At 35.7% G+C, this 18,096-nt stretch overlaps 1 protein-coding gene across 1 annotated transcript in view; it reads left to right on the top strand.

The window, feature by feature from the left end:
- Positions 1–18,096, top strand: part of PTPRC (protein tyrosine phosphatase receptor type C) — a 66,549-nt gene that overhangs the window by 38,196 nt on the left and 10,257 nt on the right. Inside the window, exons 6-22 of the mRNA XM_075760572.1 lie at positions 343–492; positions 1,788–1,820; positions 2,612–2,833; positions 3,419–3,523; positions 4,414–4,560; positions 5,428–5,553; positions 7,006–7,161; positions 10,042–10,235; positions 12,607–12,667; positions 13,403–13,511; positions 14,715–14,746; positions 15,920–16,035; positions 16,577–16,667; positions 16,764–16,840; positions 17,070–17,106; positions 17,522–17,619; positions 17,902–18,027. Coding sequence (XP_075616687.1) covers positions 343–492; positions 1,788–1,820; positions 2,612–2,833; positions 3,419–3,523; positions 4,414–4,560; positions 5,428–5,553; positions 7,006–7,161; positions 10,042–10,235; positions 12,607–12,667; positions 13,403–13,511; positions 14,715–14,746; positions 15,920–16,035; positions 16,577–16,667; positions 16,764–16,840; positions 17,070–17,106; positions 17,522–17,619; positions 17,902–18,027 — 1,880 coding nt within the window. The remainder of the gene's footprint in view (positions 1–342; positions 493–1,787; positions 1,821–2,611; positions 2,834–3,418; positions 3,524–4,413; positions 4,561–5,427; positions 5,554–7,005; positions 7,162–10,041; positions 10,236–12,606; positions 12,668–13,402; positions 13,512–14,714; positions 14,747–15,919; positions 16,036–16,576; positions 16,668–16,763; positions 16,841–17,069; positions 17,107–17,521; positions 17,620–17,901; positions 18,028–18,096) is intronic.

The raw sequence follows: 18,096 nt of genomic DNA, 5'->3' as shown, positions 1-18,096 counted from the left end.
AAAATGTTTTAGCTTTTCCCAGTTCAGTTATTAATGCCATTTTTATGTTGACTCCATCCCAGATTATGCCTAAATAATAAAAAAAAAAAAAAAAAATTTTCCTTGTACATTGCAAAATTAATTAGTAAATGGTGTATTCCTAAAAGCTTGCTTTCTATTTAAATCTGTTTTATTGGATATATTAACATGATTTTTCTTTCAATGCTCTTCTCTAAATTACAACTATCCTGGAAGAAAAAAAAAGCGGACAAGGGCTGTAGTACAAGACATTTCTGATGACATAGCCATATGAAATAATGAGTTTTACTTTTTAATGCTGATATGTTGTTTATTTCCTTACAGATTATTACAATTCAACATCCTTGCACAGCACCATCTCACCAGACAGCACGCCAGCAAACACTGGGATCATCCCCAATCACACAATAGGTGACAAACTTGCACACAGTCATCACAATTATGATACTGCAAGTACAGGAAATGTGTTAGAATGAGGGAATCAGTTTTGAATTTCTTTTATCAAAATTAAGCATACAAATTAGGCATACAATTGCATTAAACCTAGAGTCTTTTTAGGAATCTTAATACTATTTTATGAATAATATTAAAGATATAAGATTTACTACTTGTCAAGCAAGTGAAAAATAGAAATTAGTTCCACACAGTGGCATAGTAGGAGGGCAAACCTGTCAATTACTGTGTCAGTACTCCTCTTGATATTCACAGAAATTTGCCCAAGCAGCAAAAAAAGTATGAATACATCCACAGATCTGTTTGCTACTCTGTTTTTTGGTGGCTTCCCTTTTGTTTCACTCAGCATTAACATTTTCTTGGGATCTACTATTGCAAGCACTTCGCGCATTGTTATTGCAATTGGGCTGTAAGGAATTACTCAGGTCAGTAAAATATATGTGTGCTTGAGCAAAGTACATCCAGGAGCTGGACTCTTACCATCTTTATAACTGCCCTTCACGTAGCTGTAGGCTCCTGTCAGCTCTTTGACAGACTGAGCTTAGCTTTTACTTGTGGGTCTTCTGCCCCTCACCGTCTTGGTAACTCTCCACTGGACCCTTTCAGTTTACCCTCTCATTAGGGGCACTACTCAGCCAGATGACTCCCAGCCTGGAGGGATACAAATCGAGGGTCTGGCTTCTGTGAAAAAAACTAGGTATCAGTCTCTTGGGGTAATACTTATACCTTAGTATATATTAAGTAATTGTTTTCAGGATGAAGTTCTTTGCTCAAGCTTCTGTACAGGTTTTCTAAATACCAGCTCATACTTTCTTTTGGGTGTTTTAGTGTAAAAATAACTGTAAAATGACCTGTACTGTTGCATAAATCTCTTTCCAAAGGTAAGAGTAGCTGTGCAAAAAGTAGGTAAATTTTGTTTCTTTAGTGACATCGGATACAGTTCAGTTAGCCGTTCTACAGGATAGGTATCCTGGGAAACTGCTATACTTTATCATACCACTATGGGAATGTGTGATTTTGGAATATTCTTGTGTAACTTAGTATGCAGGAATATTATTAATAACCAGTTTGATTTGTAGTCAGTGATTACATTGGAAAATGATGAAAGACACATGATCCCTAAAATAACTAGTTTAAAAATGGGGTTATATGTAGCTGTTGTTTTCTTCCCTTTTTCAAATGTGAGTGGAGCGCTAAATACAATTATTGTATTGAATGAAGAGTTTTGGGCAGTACCCGTCACCCTCCTCCAGTGCTCTGTGAAAAAAATCCAAACCTGCTGAGCTACACCTTCATTTTGTTTTCTTTTCTTATAGCAACTCCCACAGTGACACCTCAAGGACCTTGTGGTAAGAACCAAACCCCTTATTTTTCTCAGTCCTGAAATTTGACCAAATCACTAAATTCAAATACAGAAAACTGATCGGTAAAATTGATCAGCATCTCAGGTTATTTGATAAACTCTCTTCCAATTCTGGAAGAGTAGGATTACAGTTATTAACATTTCTGGTCATCTTATCTTTTAAATTGCCCTGCACTAGGCTGTTGGTATCATGGCTGCAAAAAATATCTGCCTTTATTCCATGAGGCCTTCTCTAACTTCTCCCCACCCTGCTGATAATCACAGTCTGCAAACTGCAATTCATAACTAAAGTAATACTAATATTTGGACATTAGTTTATCTGTCTTCAGAATTAGAGAGCTCTCCCCTCTAATTTTCAGGAATAGACAATAACCATTATTTATGAGATGGTTATGAAATGTTTTGAATAAGAAAATTTGAAATTTCTGTTCAAACAAATGATTCAATGTGTCAAAACAAAGTATTTCACTTTGAACTGAAATTTTAAATTAAAGCAAATCTGGTTCTGGAATGTTAATCTTTTTAATTCTTTAGTTTTCCTAACTAGAGAATTATTTAAAAGAATATTTTCCTAAGAATACCTTCTGTTTTGACTAAACAATTTTTTAAAGTAAAATATAAATAAAAAGTAAATATAAAGAATAAGGAGCAGCTAATTTTGCTGTATTTCTGATTCTTAAAACACATATGGTGCTGGGAGTGCCATAAAACATTTAAATTTTTTTTTTTTTAAATTGTCATAAAATCATTGTTTGCTATTTTATCTTTTTCTTTTAGATGATGGTGTTGAACACAAAATAAGTATATACAAAAAGAATAACACCGCAGAAGTTATACTGAAAAATCTCACAGAAACGAGAAAATATCATATTTGGGGGGCTAACAAGAAGTTATTTTCATTTACAAATGGTGACACCTATACAGTAAACCTTCAGACATGCATGAGATATACAATTGAAGTTGAAAATTGCACATACAAAAATTTTACTATTCAGCCTGGTAGGTATAGAAGGGGTTTAGTGGGGTTTGTTTGTTTGGGTTTGGTGCTTTTGTTGTTTGTTGTTGTTTGGTTTTTTTCCCCCACATGCAATAATAATTCACCTTTCCTGGATTTTTTAGTCTATTCCTGTCTCTTTTCAGAGAATCAGACAGAAGGTTTTCATACTTTGTGCTTGGTTTGCAAGAGATTCTGCATTTTGAAGTGGCACCTTAAAACCTCTCAGTATTTTCTTAAAGTAGGATATAAAAAAATGTATTTTTTCTCATTGTAAAGGAAAAAAGGGAACTTTAACCACATTGGTCATATGCAGCATGGTTAGCAATAGCGAGACCAGCCAGCACTTGAAAGCTGCTATTTATGCTAGATGTTTTGTTCACTAAAGAGATTTTTGGATTGAAAGTTTCATTTATTCTTTGAACGCCAACATTGTCTTTATCTCACATAGGTTTTTTCAATTTTTACTTTTCTGTGCAAATTGTATCTTCATATTGCAGAACAAGTCAACAGATATAAAAGAACAAATTGCTATTTAAAGAATCAATATAGTCAATGTCACTGTGACATATAATATGAATCCTTTTCAGCTAGCAGCGAGAAACCTTTCAACGTTACGGATAAAACCAACACCTCTGCAAGGGTCTGTTGGGAAGAGTCATTTGCCTGTGCTAATGTGACTGTTAGCTGTCAAGGTAAGACATTTTGAAGATATTTTAAAAGTTGATTGTTTTTTTATTTATTTTTTAAAGCAATGTTGATGATGTCTTTTGAGGAGACACTGGCAGATTTAAATTAATTGTGCCAGTTTGAGGATTTGTTCAGAATTTCTGGGATTGCCAGGCTGGGGACTACCGTCCCCATGCACTGCAGATCTGGGGAAGTTCAAACCCAGAGAGCTTAATTCCTGAGTTTACCAGCTTCACAAATTGCAGACTTGTGAAGATTTTGAAGTCCTGCTTGATCGTCTGAAGGTGAGTTGAGAGTTTGGAAATCATGCAATCTGTGGGTCTGCTGTGAGCTGATCCCTTGCAGACTACCCAGGCAGTTGGCTCTGCAGGCTCCTCGATGGTGAGAATCCAGGCTCTCTGCTCTTGGAGCTGGCCAGCCTTAGGAGACACTGGCTCCAAGGCAACTGGTGTGGTAGGGAAGATATGGATGCTGAGTGTCCTCATGTGACCCAGAAAAATGCATGAGGAATGTCCAGGGCTGGGGATTTCATGTTTTGGGGAGCTGAAGAGCTAAGAAGCCGCTCAAGAGTTCTGCCAGATTCCCATGAAATGTTTTGATTTCTGTGGGAAAACTGTTTTATTAGAAAGTCAAATCACATGAGCTTTACTGATGAAAAGTAAAGATCTATGCAAACTAAGTTAATATAAAAGAACCTAAAACCTAAGTATTGGATGAGGTTGTATGCTTTTCTGTTATTATGAATATGTTATTATGTTATTATGTTTTCTGAATATTATGATAGTTTATTACCAGTTATATTGAATAAATATGGTAGAGAAAATCCCACTTAAAATGGTACTATGTACTTTTGGAGTTGTGAAAAATATTGATAAAACTCTTTTTGTGTCTATAGGTTTAGAAAAGGTTACAATATTAAATAAAACTTGTCAACACCTGAAGAAGTTATCACCCAACCATGTGTACAACTGCCATAGTACCATAAATGTTTTTGAAAATGAGGTTGCCAACCAATACTTCAGCATAGAAACAGATTATGGTGGTAAGTGTAATGATTATTTTTGGTTTATGTTCCACATACATATTTCTGGAAAACCATACTATGAATCCCACCATCAGTTTCTCCTGAGGTTGAAGATGTATCTTAAGCAGCGTGCTCAGCCACTCTTAGGTTCTCCTCCAGCTCCTCCCACCTGGTCTCCTGCCCTTGTGGTTCTTGTCTGCAGTTACAGTCTTCCTTTCCCTCCCCAACCCCAGTCTCAGTCTTCCAGTCAGATGCTTTCCTCTCCTTCTCTCAAAGACTGTGACTTTTTTTTTTTTTTTTTTTTTTTGAGGGTGAGAACATGGCCAAATGTAAGGAAGTTTGAATGAAGACAAAAAAAAGTGCAGGCCTAGTCAAAACAAGTGTTAAATAGGTGATTTGAAGAAAGATGTGATAGAATAATTGCAAAGAATGTCTCCAGATAAAATGATGTGCCTTTCCAAAACATAGTCCTTGGAAACAGCTTAGCTTTTTTTCTGAATTAAAAAGGATATGAACCTAAATGAAATAACCTGCAAATAAAAATTCGGGCCAAATGTTTAAAGTTTGTTAAAATTATAAAGAAATCAAAACAATGTATAATATTTGGAAACTTTGGACAATTTTAGTAATATGTGATATTCCTCTATTCACTTTGTCCTGAATTAAATAAATTTATGAAATTAATATGATGCTTTTACATATACTCAGTTTATACTTATGTATAATTTCTTTGAACAAAATGGACTACAAAAATATTACATGTTGTTGGTATCTTGCTTTAGCATCCAATGAAATTTAATTTAATCAAAGTAGGTAAAAAGAGGAATATTGTGCATCGTCATTCAAACAGTTCCTTCCCTCTCCGTTATTTTTCTTTTTCAACAGATCCAGAAGCAGTAGAAAACATTTCAGTAGTTCCTAATGCCACAGCAGCATTAGTTAAATGGAAGCAACCTAGCAACGTTTCAAAGGGTCCTATACATGGCTATGAAGTGATATGCAATGGCACGGGCACACGTAAGTATATGCCCCTTCAGTACTGAATGATTCCTTACATGTTTTAGTATTTACAGACCACCAAGCGTGATGCACTGTCAAACCATATTAGAATCTCTTCAAACCGTGTAGATTATGTTTTGTTTTGTTTTGTTTTGTTGGTACAAACATTTAAGTTTCTTTCCTTTGAGGTTATTCCAGTTGAACCATGTGGTTATTCAGTTTACCATTTCAGGACACAACTCTGTCACCCTTCAGTTCTCATGCTTCTTGTATTAAGAATAAGTTATGACAAGATCTCCAGTTTTCTGATCAGTTTGTAGCATGATGCTCTCTCTCAGAAAATGCTGCCATAGCTGGTTAATATATTCTCTGAGAAAACAGGGACCTGCCTTCTGAGTAACAACAATGTATGTAAAAGTCAGGGGTCCTAAGTATGGCAGTTAGCATATAGATATTTAGATAGGTAAAGCCAGGTGGTTGTCTTCTACTAAATGGTCACTCCTTTCAGATACCCTGTTTTAGGCCACCTTCCATTTAGGTGGGTAAGTCTGTATCCATTATACTGGAACCATGTTTTCCAGGTGTGAGCTTTTCTTCAAAACAAGGACTGGAAAATGATGCTTTGAAAATGAAGAGCCTGATACATGATTCCAGGAAATATATGTCAGATTTAAGCTAGTCTTGGGTTAATTCATTCTTTTTCTGTTCACATACTGCATGTTTTGTAACCCTGGCCTGCCACAGGAACCAAAGGCCGTCGTGCTGGTGTGTTCCACAGATAGATACAAATAATCTCTCCCATTCTTCATGCCCCGAATCTGACCACTACCCAGAATGGTGGTAGCCCCATGCACCAGTTTTTGTGTTTGGTCTGGCTTGGCCAATGCAGGAGGCCAACGTAGTATGCTGGGGGTGTGGGGAGGTCACATCTGAAGCAGACAGAAGAAAACGTGGAAAGGCCATTGCTCTCCAGTTCCCCAAGCCACCAAAGCCCCGGCTGCAGCGTGGGTAATAGCTTCACTTGTGTTGCTTCTCATGCAATTCCTTTCTGTCCTGCTTGCCACTATGACACTCTTGTGTCATACCAGAACAGACTTGTGCAGAGTGACTTTTGACATCTGTCTACTAATCCCTTCCCAAGCTGAACACAGAAGAAAGTATCAGCCTCTCTTTATCGGTGTCCTTTATGGTAGTTTTTAGTTACACGTATTTAAATGACATGTGAGTAAAAACCAAACCAGAACAAATTTCTACCTTTTTGATTGGGGAATATATTTCTTCCTCGTCCTGAGCCTTCACTTAGCATTAGTAGGCAAGACACACCAACCAAGTACAAGATAATTAAAATAGAAGTACACATGACAGAAGTTCAGGAAGGTCTGATGAAGTGTAAGAGTTCCTGTTCTCCTAACATAAATTCCATTAATTTCATTAATTAATTTCATTTTTCATTTTTTCTTAAAGAGAATGGAACTGCCAACACAACTGACTGTACTTGCTCTAACTTAGAAGCTTATGCCGACGGTTCTGTAACTGTGACTCCGTATACAAAGAGCAAATATGGTGAGAGAACGTTTAGAGGAAAACCTGTAACACGTAACTTTAAAACAAAATCAAGAGGTAAGTCTCTTGTTAGCTGTTACAAACAAGGCTGATACTAACACAGGGAATATGTACTTTCTTATGATGCTTCATTATATTTTACATATGTTACTATTAGCCAAGAAACTGATTTAACGTTGAAAGAATTTTATTGACATTTATATCATTAGTGTTTCTTTTATAATTACTTAATGTTAATCTATTTTTAAATATGCATTTATTATTAGTATTCTTATATGTATTAGATTTTTTTAAAAATTCTACATTCATTTAAAATCCCTGATAAGATTTTTAGAAAGCATTATGTCCCAATCTAAAGAAAATATTCAAATTAAACAAAAAGAGATTTTTATTTATAACCTTATATAAACATTTGGTTTTTTTCTTTGTGGCATGAAAGCTGCAAAGACGTGCAGAATGTACCCTGTGTTCTGTAGCTGCCTGTTTGCTCAAAGCAGACCTGCATTACCCAGGCTACACCAATACTGATGTCTGTACCAGGTTTCGGTTAGTTCGGATGTGCACGTACGCACACAGTCGGCTTCTAAGACTCCACCTTAGGTTAAAGCCAAATGTGTGCCAACCCTTGTGCTGTCAGAAAGGTCTGTGCACCGTTTTGGGTGGTCCTGATTCTTCGTTTGCCATACATGTTCAGTTGATAGAACTACAAGAAAAGCTAAAAAAACCCGAAAAACCCAACAGACTGCGTATATTTTCCTGATGCAGACAAGGTGTAATAGAGATGCAGTCCTTTCTATTTTGTTGTTTGGTTTTTTTTTTTTTCCTTTCAGTCTTCAGATGTAGGGCCTCATACTGTTTTAACTCCTTCTTAGAGAAAAAACAAAACAAAACCCAGCTAAAACCACCCAAAAAAATCCATGTTTATCTAATTTCTTCCAGTACTTTTTAAGCTCTAGTTCCACCACCTCCAGACTCAGCTAATATAGGGATAGAGCTATAGGCAAACTATGATGTTTTATACCTGGTAAGACACTAAATTAATATTTCCTTTAATTTCACTGAATAAGCAAAACTTTTTTTAGTGAAAAATAAAATATTATTTTTGTGCTAGTGATGTGATGATAAAGTCGTGACTCCCCCCCCAACAGCAGGAATAGTTAAAACTTTTGTTGCTTTTAGCACTCCTGGAAAGTATGTAGAAATAGATCTATATAAGAACATTAAATCTGACTGCTGTATTTATTAAATGTGTTTCTGTAGAGCTTTGGGAAATACAGGGGATTCTGGCAGACTATTGTTTTGAATTTGAATCCTATCCCTCTGTGGAATATACAGAGCTTTTGTATCCAGTTTTCTAGACAATCCCTGAAAACATGGGACTATCCCTATTACTCTAGGTCATTGAACTAACAAATTTTAATTTATAGTTGGAAGAATATAGGGATCAAAATTATCACCTGAAGCCCAATGGAAAAAAAAAAGCTGATAAATCGATCGATTGATTGATAATGTAAACTCTTTGATCTGAGACATAACTGTAACAAATTGCAAAATGTCTTTTATTTTTAGACAGCCCTAATTTGAGCATGATCATGATTTTTCTCTCTATGATAATTTAGTTTGAGCATATTATATATTGGAGCCCCCACCTTCTGGGGTTCCACTCATATTTTAATAACTCATGTGAAGATTATGGTCCACAATATAAGTTTATGGGTCTTTGAAAAAACCTCAGTTCCCTTAGTTTTTGAGAAAATAACAAGTTGCTTGCCTTCATGAATTAATGGTGTTTATTAAACCTTCTCCAACTGTTACAACAGTTGATAACAAGATCAAGCAGATGGTGGAAGAGGTTTATGGCTTCTTGAACAAGAGAATATATCAGTAGAGCACAACTCCTTGGAAGCAGAAAAAAAAGAACATTTTTATAAAATACTTTTTTCATCTTCAACACATTGTCTCTAGAAATACTCACTTTCTCCTTTCACAGCTCTTTCAGTAGTATGCTGAATAGGAATCTAACAAATCTGCCCTGTGGATAAAAATGAGCAGAATTGTCGTAACTGCACACTCAATCAAGTAACATATCCTGCCACTCCCCACACGGGATATTTAAACTGCTCATAAAGCCTCACACATCTTAGCTCTTCATATGAAGAAAAAAGGAACTGCCTTTTTTTTTTTTTTTTTTTTTTTTTTAATATGCTAGCTTGCAAATTGAAGTGATTTTGAAGAAAATTTCCATGGTGGTGTTCTACTGAGATGTGGCTAATGGAGCTGCCTTATGCAAAAGTTTATTTACTTTCTGAAAGGTTTTATAAGCTCTCAGTGAAGGGTCTCTTGGACTGTGCCCCCAGTCTGAGACCCATTTGCTATGACATACAAAATTAGAGTTAGAAAACACAGATTAAACTTAACAGATTCCTTATCATTAAAAAGTAAAAAGTTTTTGTGGGTTTAGGCCAGCTTTAAGACAATGTGACACTTTAAGCAAAAGGATATTATTCCAAATATTAAAATATACTAGTAACTCCTGCTAGGAAATTTCATTTACAGGAGTTTTGAAACATATGCTCTCACAGAAAACTGTTTGTTCCTCTGCCTTGTCTGTCGTCCCATGTTCCTCAAATGAGAAGGTGATGTCAGATGCAAGAGAGAGAGAGTTGCCATCATAGTATCTTTGCAGCCTGACTGTTAGTAGAGCTCTGATCTTCACAGCCTTTTCAGTTATACTTCACTATTTTCCAGTTTGGATAAGCCTATGGTTAATTGAAAATTCATTTTATTTACCTTAAATTGGGACTGAAATTTTTAAGCAAGAAAATGTGTGAAATTATTAAGAGAGAAGATAACAAACAGACATGAACACATACAGCTGTTGAAATGTTTGGCTTGAAATGATGAGACTAAAATCAGTAACATTTCTTTTGTGAACAGAACCAGACCCAGTGGTTAATGTTACTGCAACATTGATAGCTGATAATGCTGTCCAAATTGACTGCAAACATCAAAAAGTGTATGGACCAAAAACTACATTTGAATTGACTTGGGAAAATGAAAACAATGTCTCCCGTAACGACTGTAAATTTACAAAAGAAAATCTCTCGTACTTGACAAACTATACATTTTCGGTAAGTAGGCTTATTAAATTAAATATATAAATTATTGCTGTATTTTCAGTGTTTAAGCATATTATACTTGGTTTTAGGAAAAAAGGCAAATATGGTGGCAGAGGAGTTAATCTATGGATCGTGTAGGCCACAGGTGTAACAGAACTAAGATCCGCACATGCCTAGCCTATCAATCCTTTGTGTGCTATTCCACATCGGTTCTGACAGCAGGAAAAATACAAGCTGAATAGATTGTTTGTACTTGGGACAGAGAGAAATTTGGGGGTTGCATAAGTTTTGAAATAGTTTAAGTCTACCTGATATTTCAGTGTTTAAAATATATTTCATTTAATAAATGTGTGACATTTCAATCAGAGGATAAATATGGGATTTAAGTCTTGAGATAATTGCTCAGAAATAAATTGTTCAGAATTTTTCGCTGTGAAGATTTTTGTTGCTACAGGGACTAAATGTAAAGCAGTTCAGATCCTTTTACATGTCCTTATATCAGCCTTTTGCAAGCCAGTCCTTGTTTCCAGACAAAATACATCATCCTCTGTTTACAGGCTTTACTTTCCTGAAGGCCTCCTGCTATATTCTCTTCTTTCAGACATTAACCCTTTCGGCATTTGTTGCTTGCAAATCCAGTTGTGTTGTGTGATCCCCTTAATGTGGCCAGTAGGAGTATTTTTTTATATCCTGCTAGCTTCTCTCCATAAAGTTTAGGTAAGAAAATAACCAGTAGGAATGACGGAGTTTTATTACTTTTAGGAACCAGTTTCACTCATTTTCTGCAATCTCGTCCTCTTTTCCCTGTGTCTTCCTGAGGAAATGCAGTGTCAGAGAACTTGAGTAGTCTAGGTTTTGTTCCGATGCTTTGTATTTTTCTGACAGATTCTGCTCAGAAAGCTTTATATTCAGAAAATACAGATGAGGTCCTGTAGGAGCAAAAGATGCTCACATTGTTCCCGTAGTAAAAGACCCCTGGGCTCTTGTAAGCTTTTTGTACACCACTTGGCAGTGAACAGTTTGCCTTACAGAAGAAATTGGCTTCTGCTTGGCTCTAAACCCTGGCTTCTGCTTCAAACTTATTTTGTCCAGTTCTTACTAGAAAAACAGAGAAAGCCTCATGGCCTTAACTAGTAATGAAAGGATTCTGGGTCAAGTTTTGGAAGGCTCAAGGAAAAAAAAAGTGATCATCCAGATCACCTGTGAGAGTTGGCAGATGTCATGATTCCCTTCTGTCTGCACACTGACTTGTTCGGGGAATAAACAGGAGCCTACCCAGCATACTTTTTTGGTTTAGTGATGTTTTGACTGAACCCGACTGCTGCACTAGGTTTCTGGCTTTCGCTATTTGAGAAGCTTCTTGCTTGTTTTCTCTGCCACCTCTGGATGTTGCCACCTACCATGGCTTTCTTCCCAGCTGCAGAGTTCAGAAACCACCAACCCCCTGAAGACATCGGCCTTTTAGAGGAGAGGGTGGGAGCTAGGGCACAGTCCTCTAACTCTCCAGGAGAGGTTTCTCTGAAGACTCAGTAGACTCAGTAAGAACTCAGCCTGCAGTCAGAAATGATGATGAAAGCCCTTCTCCTCCCCCTTTTGGATGATTTGCAGCAGGACAATATTACTATTAAAATCACTGTTACTCAATCCTGTTAGTATGCTCCACTGTTTAGTATTAAATCTTTAACTTTAATTGTAAGATTAGTTTTTCTTCACGAATGTGAAATATTTGATGTACAAACTTCAAGATGCCTATTAGATCTGATAGGAAGGTCTATTACAGAAATTTAAAAGATTGAATAAATGTAAAATATATTATGACATATAAACACATCTAAACAAAGTTTAGTTTTAACACCAATTAAAGTACCCAAAAGTTAATGTTGCAAGAAAGCAGCTTATTTAAAAGTTTATTTTGGCTTCTATAATTTAACCTTTAATCTATTACTTCCTATACAGGAACTTGTATTAAAAATATCCAATTCAGCTGGCTATTTGTATATTTACTGCTGAAGCAAATAAAGTAATGATGTTTTATTACATATTGCATGGTTATTTTTCAGATTTGAGAGATCTAATTTTGATTTGATAAGAAACAAATTTTATTTTTTCCTTGAGACACATCTGATTTTGATTTTGTAAAATGTGTCTTCTATTTCACTAACTAGTTTTGGATCTAGATCTTGCTGTTACTTAGGTGAAAACCTGAGTTGCACTACAAATGGCTATACAAAAATTGACGGTACATCCTGCTGTCAACGAGATTGACTCACTGAAAATGGATGTATTTCAAATAACCATTGTGCTTTGTTTTTAAAAAAATGTATGCAGAAATTTTTATTTGTTATTTCTTAACATCTCTATTATTCTCATCCACTGCATGCAGATTGTAGTGTTTAATGGAGACTATAAAGGGCAGCCAGTAATGAAGAGTATAAAAACCAGATGTAAGTAAATATATGCTGCATTTTCAATTTTAGACTTTAGCACAGTATAAAGTAATACTGTAAATTGTGAATTCTGTTACAATTGCTCTTAATTAAAAATCCAAACTGCCTGTTTTTATAGTTAATAATTCATCTGCATTTAATAATATCCTCATTCAGCATTAATGTAACAGGTCACATTGACAAGTCATTGACCGAAATTCAGAATTATTACACAGCTTTGGTTTCTTCAGGAAACATTCAAATGCAACTAGAAATTAATTTCTCTATCTTATATTATTCACTTTAGGATTATTTTCCTGTGTTCAGATCCTGAACATCTGTGACTTGTCAGGGATTTCCAACTCCCAGATCAGGAGCAGCTGAGAGCTCCACTGCTCAGGTGTACAGGTCACACTGAGCAGGAGACCTTGGTAATGCCAAACGAGGGAGTGAGTTGTAGCATTTTGACAGGCGCACATGGAGCATTTAAGCAAAAGTTTTCTTAATGAAGAAATAAAATTCACTGCTTTTCTGTGATCTTAAATTTTTCTGGCACTTTGGAATAACAAACTTAAACTAGATACTTAAAATAATTGTTTAGTTCTTTTCACAAAAAAATCCCCCCAAAAACCGAAATGACAAACAATGAGCCCTGGTGGTAGGGAGTTTAAAAACAAAGGAAAAAATTTGAAATTTTAAATGCCATTAGTTATGTATTCAAGAAATAATAAATGTATTCTTTTCTGTTGCTAGATAATTCTAAAGCCCTGATTATATTCTTGGTGTTCCTGATTGTTGTGACATCAGTTGCTTTACTACTGGTTCTGTACAAAATCTATGATCTTCACAAGAAAAAGCTGAGGTAAGCTTCATGTTTCTCTCCCTTTCACATAAATGGGGAAGGAGGCTTTCTGTTTTTCTGCAGGATTTCCCGACGGGTAGTGTAAAAATATTACCAGTTTGATATTTCATTAAAAGTGGGAAAAGACATCCTTTTAATCCTTTCAAAAGAAACTCAATTTTTGGTGGTTTGGCTGACAATGCAAATGCAATGAAATAGATTAAAAATCTCTCAGCTATACCCTTTTTCAAGGCACAGATAAACTGATCTGCTAGAACAAAATATTTTGTCGCTAGTTTTGTGAAAAAATATTCACAAATGTCTGGAAAAACTTTCCTTCATGATTTCATTCAAAGTAATGAAAATAATACACACTTTCTTGGAACCCTTTCAAATATTTCACCCAAAACAATATCTCAGGGAGGTTTTCATCTCTAGGTGACTTGGCAGTTCTGTAGGACAGCGGATGGTGATAGAACAGTCATTGCCTTCCCTGACGACTGTGCCAGAGCCCTGGAAAGCCAGGCTGGCTGCTGCTACTGCTGTGAAGAGAGATGGTGCAATGTGTGAGGGGACATTCGCTGCTGGTAGAGACAGAGGAGTTAGGGCAATTTCTTCAGAAACGTCTCAGCCCTCTGGCAACAGCAGGACGTGGGGACTCACCCCTTCCAATCCCTTTCCCCCCCACCGTTCTTCCCCTTAGGGACAGAGAGCTGCTCTTGCTCAGATGCGAACTTTTATGCTTAGCAATAAGCCTAAAGCAAAAGTAATTTTTGCTTGTACAGCTCCAGAGAGTCTGGCTTGTTTTTGGCTGCTTAGTATTTAAACTAAATTTCATTATATTTTATGTACATGATAGTTTTTTGTCACTTATTTAGCAAGAGAAACAAAGATGGTGTGAGTACTAACTCCAGTGAAGAAATTAAAGACATGTTTGCTGCAGGTGATATGGACAAAATTATGCAAGTGGTAAAGCTGTTTGATGTGGTTCCCTTGTTTCTCCCCCTCAGTAGTGCTCAGAGTAGGAAGACAAGGATCTCAACCAACTCTGTGTAGGGCCTGTAAGTCCCAGTAGCAGCACTCTTGTTTCACAGAGAGCTTGCAGTGCGGTCTGCTGGTTATGAACAGTCTTGGTGTTCACATACAAAACTGCTTTTATTTAACTCATTATCATATGTATGTCTTAATAGTCAAAGCTTTTACAGATGCTTTTGCTTCTTACAGCAATTCTTCTGAAGGAGTGAACCTTGTTGCAGGTGAGTATCTTTATATATTTAGCAAGGGGAAATACAATTAGTCAAATCTTGTCACCACCTTTGGATTGTTTACATTCTAGGTTGTATACGGAGATTATAGATAACAACATGATAACACCTCACTTGGAGAAAAAAAACAACCACTTCCATAAATACATAGCAGAAGTATTTATACTTCAATGAACTGAAAGTTTATCAGTAGTTGAAAAACACTTATTTATTATTTAATTACAAACCCAATTTTGTTATCCCAGACAAAGGATGTGATAAGTTTGACCCCGAGAATAAGTCCAGAATCAAATACATCTTCACCCAGAATTTCCCTTTTCTGCGCACCTTTTTCAAAGCAAGAATTTAAACATAAGCCAGTTGCTTTTACTCCAAAATTTTCAAGGCTTTCAAATTCCAAAGACTGAAATCGAACATTATGTGCAACCTTTGCATAAGATTACAAAGCCTGTGAAGAAAAACAGAATCAGTCAAAACCAGAAAGCTTCAAATAAAAATTAATTGATGACATTCAAGCCCACAGAAATTAACTACATTAAATGAGAAGTAATAGTGTGTTGATATTCAAATCCATTTGCTTAGATACATAGTTGTTAAAAAAATCTTTTCAATGTAAATGAAAAATTAATAAATGTCTGGTTAGAGATGTTTAAACTTATTAAATAGTTGCTTTGTAATTAAAATGATGTTACAGATTATTACAACTGAGAGAACAAGTTGGAGAAACCGTGGAAAAGTAGGCCATACATGTTGTTACATGTGTAGGTTGTTCGTGCAGTAATCCATTTTACCACTGACGATAAATGATTAGAACTGAAGTAGAGGGCAAGGCCGTGTAACTATTGTGGGAGTTGGGGCTGTTGTTGTGACCTGAACGTGACAATCGCCACTTTGTACAAAAGCGCTCTTACTGCAACGTCCCTGCATGTGGCCACCTCCTGAGGTGCCTCCAGTCAGGCGGCAGAGCTGAACAGGTTATTCCCAGGGCCTGTTTGCTCACAGCTGGCTCAGGCAGCACCATTTTTTTGAAAAATAAACATGCTTAGTTAAAATAAAGAGTTTATCCTTTAGTTAATTTATCTGACAATTTGAGAATCACATTTACTGAAATGGAATTTACATTTTCAAAGTCAGTAACAATAGATGTTCGACATATTTACACAGTTAAAGATGATGACAGGCAGCTTCTGAACATAGAGCCAATACCTGCGGAGCAATTGCTGGACACATACAAGAAGAAGATTGCTGATGAAGGAAGACTTTTCTTGGATGAATTTCAGGTTTGTCGTTGACTCAAAATATACCACAGATTTGTAGACAGGTGGTTGGAAGAATTCTATTCAAGAGCATGTTTGACATATATGCAGTGGTTATAAATAAATAAATTAAAATCTAGAACATTGAGTGAATTCTCATCTAAGGTCAAATAGGCTTCAGTTAATTTTGCTACCGAGCTCTCCTCATTATAAGATGATGATACTTTTTTTTTTTTCTGAGTGTTTTTCAGCAGAAGTGTAAAATACACAGTCCAAATACTGCTCATTCTAAAGTACCTTTTAATGAATGTTTTTAATACTCTCTCTTATTGCATAGCCATGAGGATACAAATAATATGTAATTGTGGAGATATATATTATTTATATTAAGGGAAAATAAATTTGTTTATTTTAGATATAAGAAATATATGAAGTAGTATTGTATGAAACAGAATGTTACTTTCCAGACTCAGAAGTACCAAATTTCTTCCATATGCATTTGATTGCAAGTAGAAGCTATTTTAAATATATGTTTACCTAATAAATGAAACATTGTATTTTACAGAGTATTCCTAGAGTTTTCACTAAATTTTCAATAAAGGAGGCCAAAAAAAGCCATAATCAGAACAAAAACCGTTACATTGATATCCTTCCATGTGAGTATTTGTTCAAATTTTTGCATATTTTATAAATAGTTGTTTTCTCAGTGCCTTGAGATAATATAATTATTTTGTTTTAAATGATTTAAACAGATGATCATAACCGTGTTGAGCTATCAGAGATCCCAGGAGACCCAGGATCAGACTATATCAATGCAAGTTATATTGATGTGAGTGACTTCTACTTAGAAAAAGTCTTAGACACTATTGAAGAAATTCTGTAGTCTGTATATTTCATGCATCAAACACCTTTGAGGATTTCCAATTGAGTTCTTTCCATCTTTGTAATGTATTCGGTATTACTGGACTGTTGCATATTGAATTTCTTTTTAAAGTTGCAAATCTTTTGAATTGTTCATGCTTCCTTTCTAAAAGTTGATAACGTTGTACTCTTTATAGGGCTTCAAAGAACCAAGAAAATACATTGCTGCACAAGGTAATCTTTAACCTTAACAGAATATACTTTCTTTTTTCACCCTTTTTTTTTTTTGTTAGAGAGTAGTAAAAAAATATTAGTAAATTTAAAGAAAAATTGAAAATCTTGAAAAATTTTGAAATTTAATATGAAAAAGTTGCCAATGAGTTTTTGCTTAGGGGATTTTGTGAAGATGAAAAAATTGCACTTCAAAGGCAGATTTCTCATGATGTAAAATTTTACACCAAATGTTTTCAGATTTCACAGCTACGCACTAAAGATATATATGAGACTTTTGAAGTCAAGTGTGTGGTTGTTAGTTGTGTGATCTCTGATTAGCTTTTTAGACTGCATGGCGAAACGTGTCAAGAAGGCAAGTGGGTTTCTTTATGTAGCTGCACCCTTTGAAAAACTCCCTTAAAATATCTCCTGCTAGGCCCCAAGGATGAAACCACGGATGACTTCTGGAGAATGATCTGGGAACAGAAGGCAACAGTTATTGTCATGGTGACTCGCTGTGAGGAAGGAAAAAGGGTGAGAAATATCCATCCATCCTTCCATCTTCCATCCATCTTTCCATCCAAGTTAAATTCCATGGCCATAAACTTCAGTTCAGAGACCTGAATTGTTGGATATTTGGAATTATTTAGCACTGGCATCCTAAGCAGTGACAGCCTTTTCAGGAGAGGACAAGACCTGTAAGAAGTTGGAAAAACTATACTGAATTGCCATCTGTTTTAAATTAGACTTTCTTCTAGCTTTCAGCTCTCTGCCACTTTTCTGTCATGCTGCTCACCTAACTTCATATCTTCACAGAACAAATGTGCCCAATACTGGCCGTCAATGGAGAATGGCTCTGCAACGTATGGGGACATCATTGTGAAGATCAATGAAAGTAAAACATGTCCAGACTATGTCATTCAGAAACTGCACATCACCAATGTAAGTTGCTTCAAAAGTGTAAGACTGACTGGCATTGGAGTGTCTATTTAGGATCTGTAGATATTGTTG

Source organism: Balearica regulorum, chromosome 8 (assembly GCF_011004875.1).
Source record: "Balearica regulorum gibbericeps isolate bBalReg1 chromosome 8, bBalReg1.pri, whole genome shotgun sequence".
Classification (NCBI taxonomy): domain Eukaryota; kingdom Metazoa; phylum Chordata; class Aves; order Gruiformes; family Gruidae; genus Balearica; species Balearica regulorum.
Note: the sequence above shows the minus strand (reverse complement) of the source record. Positions and strands in the feature narration are given on the sequence as shown.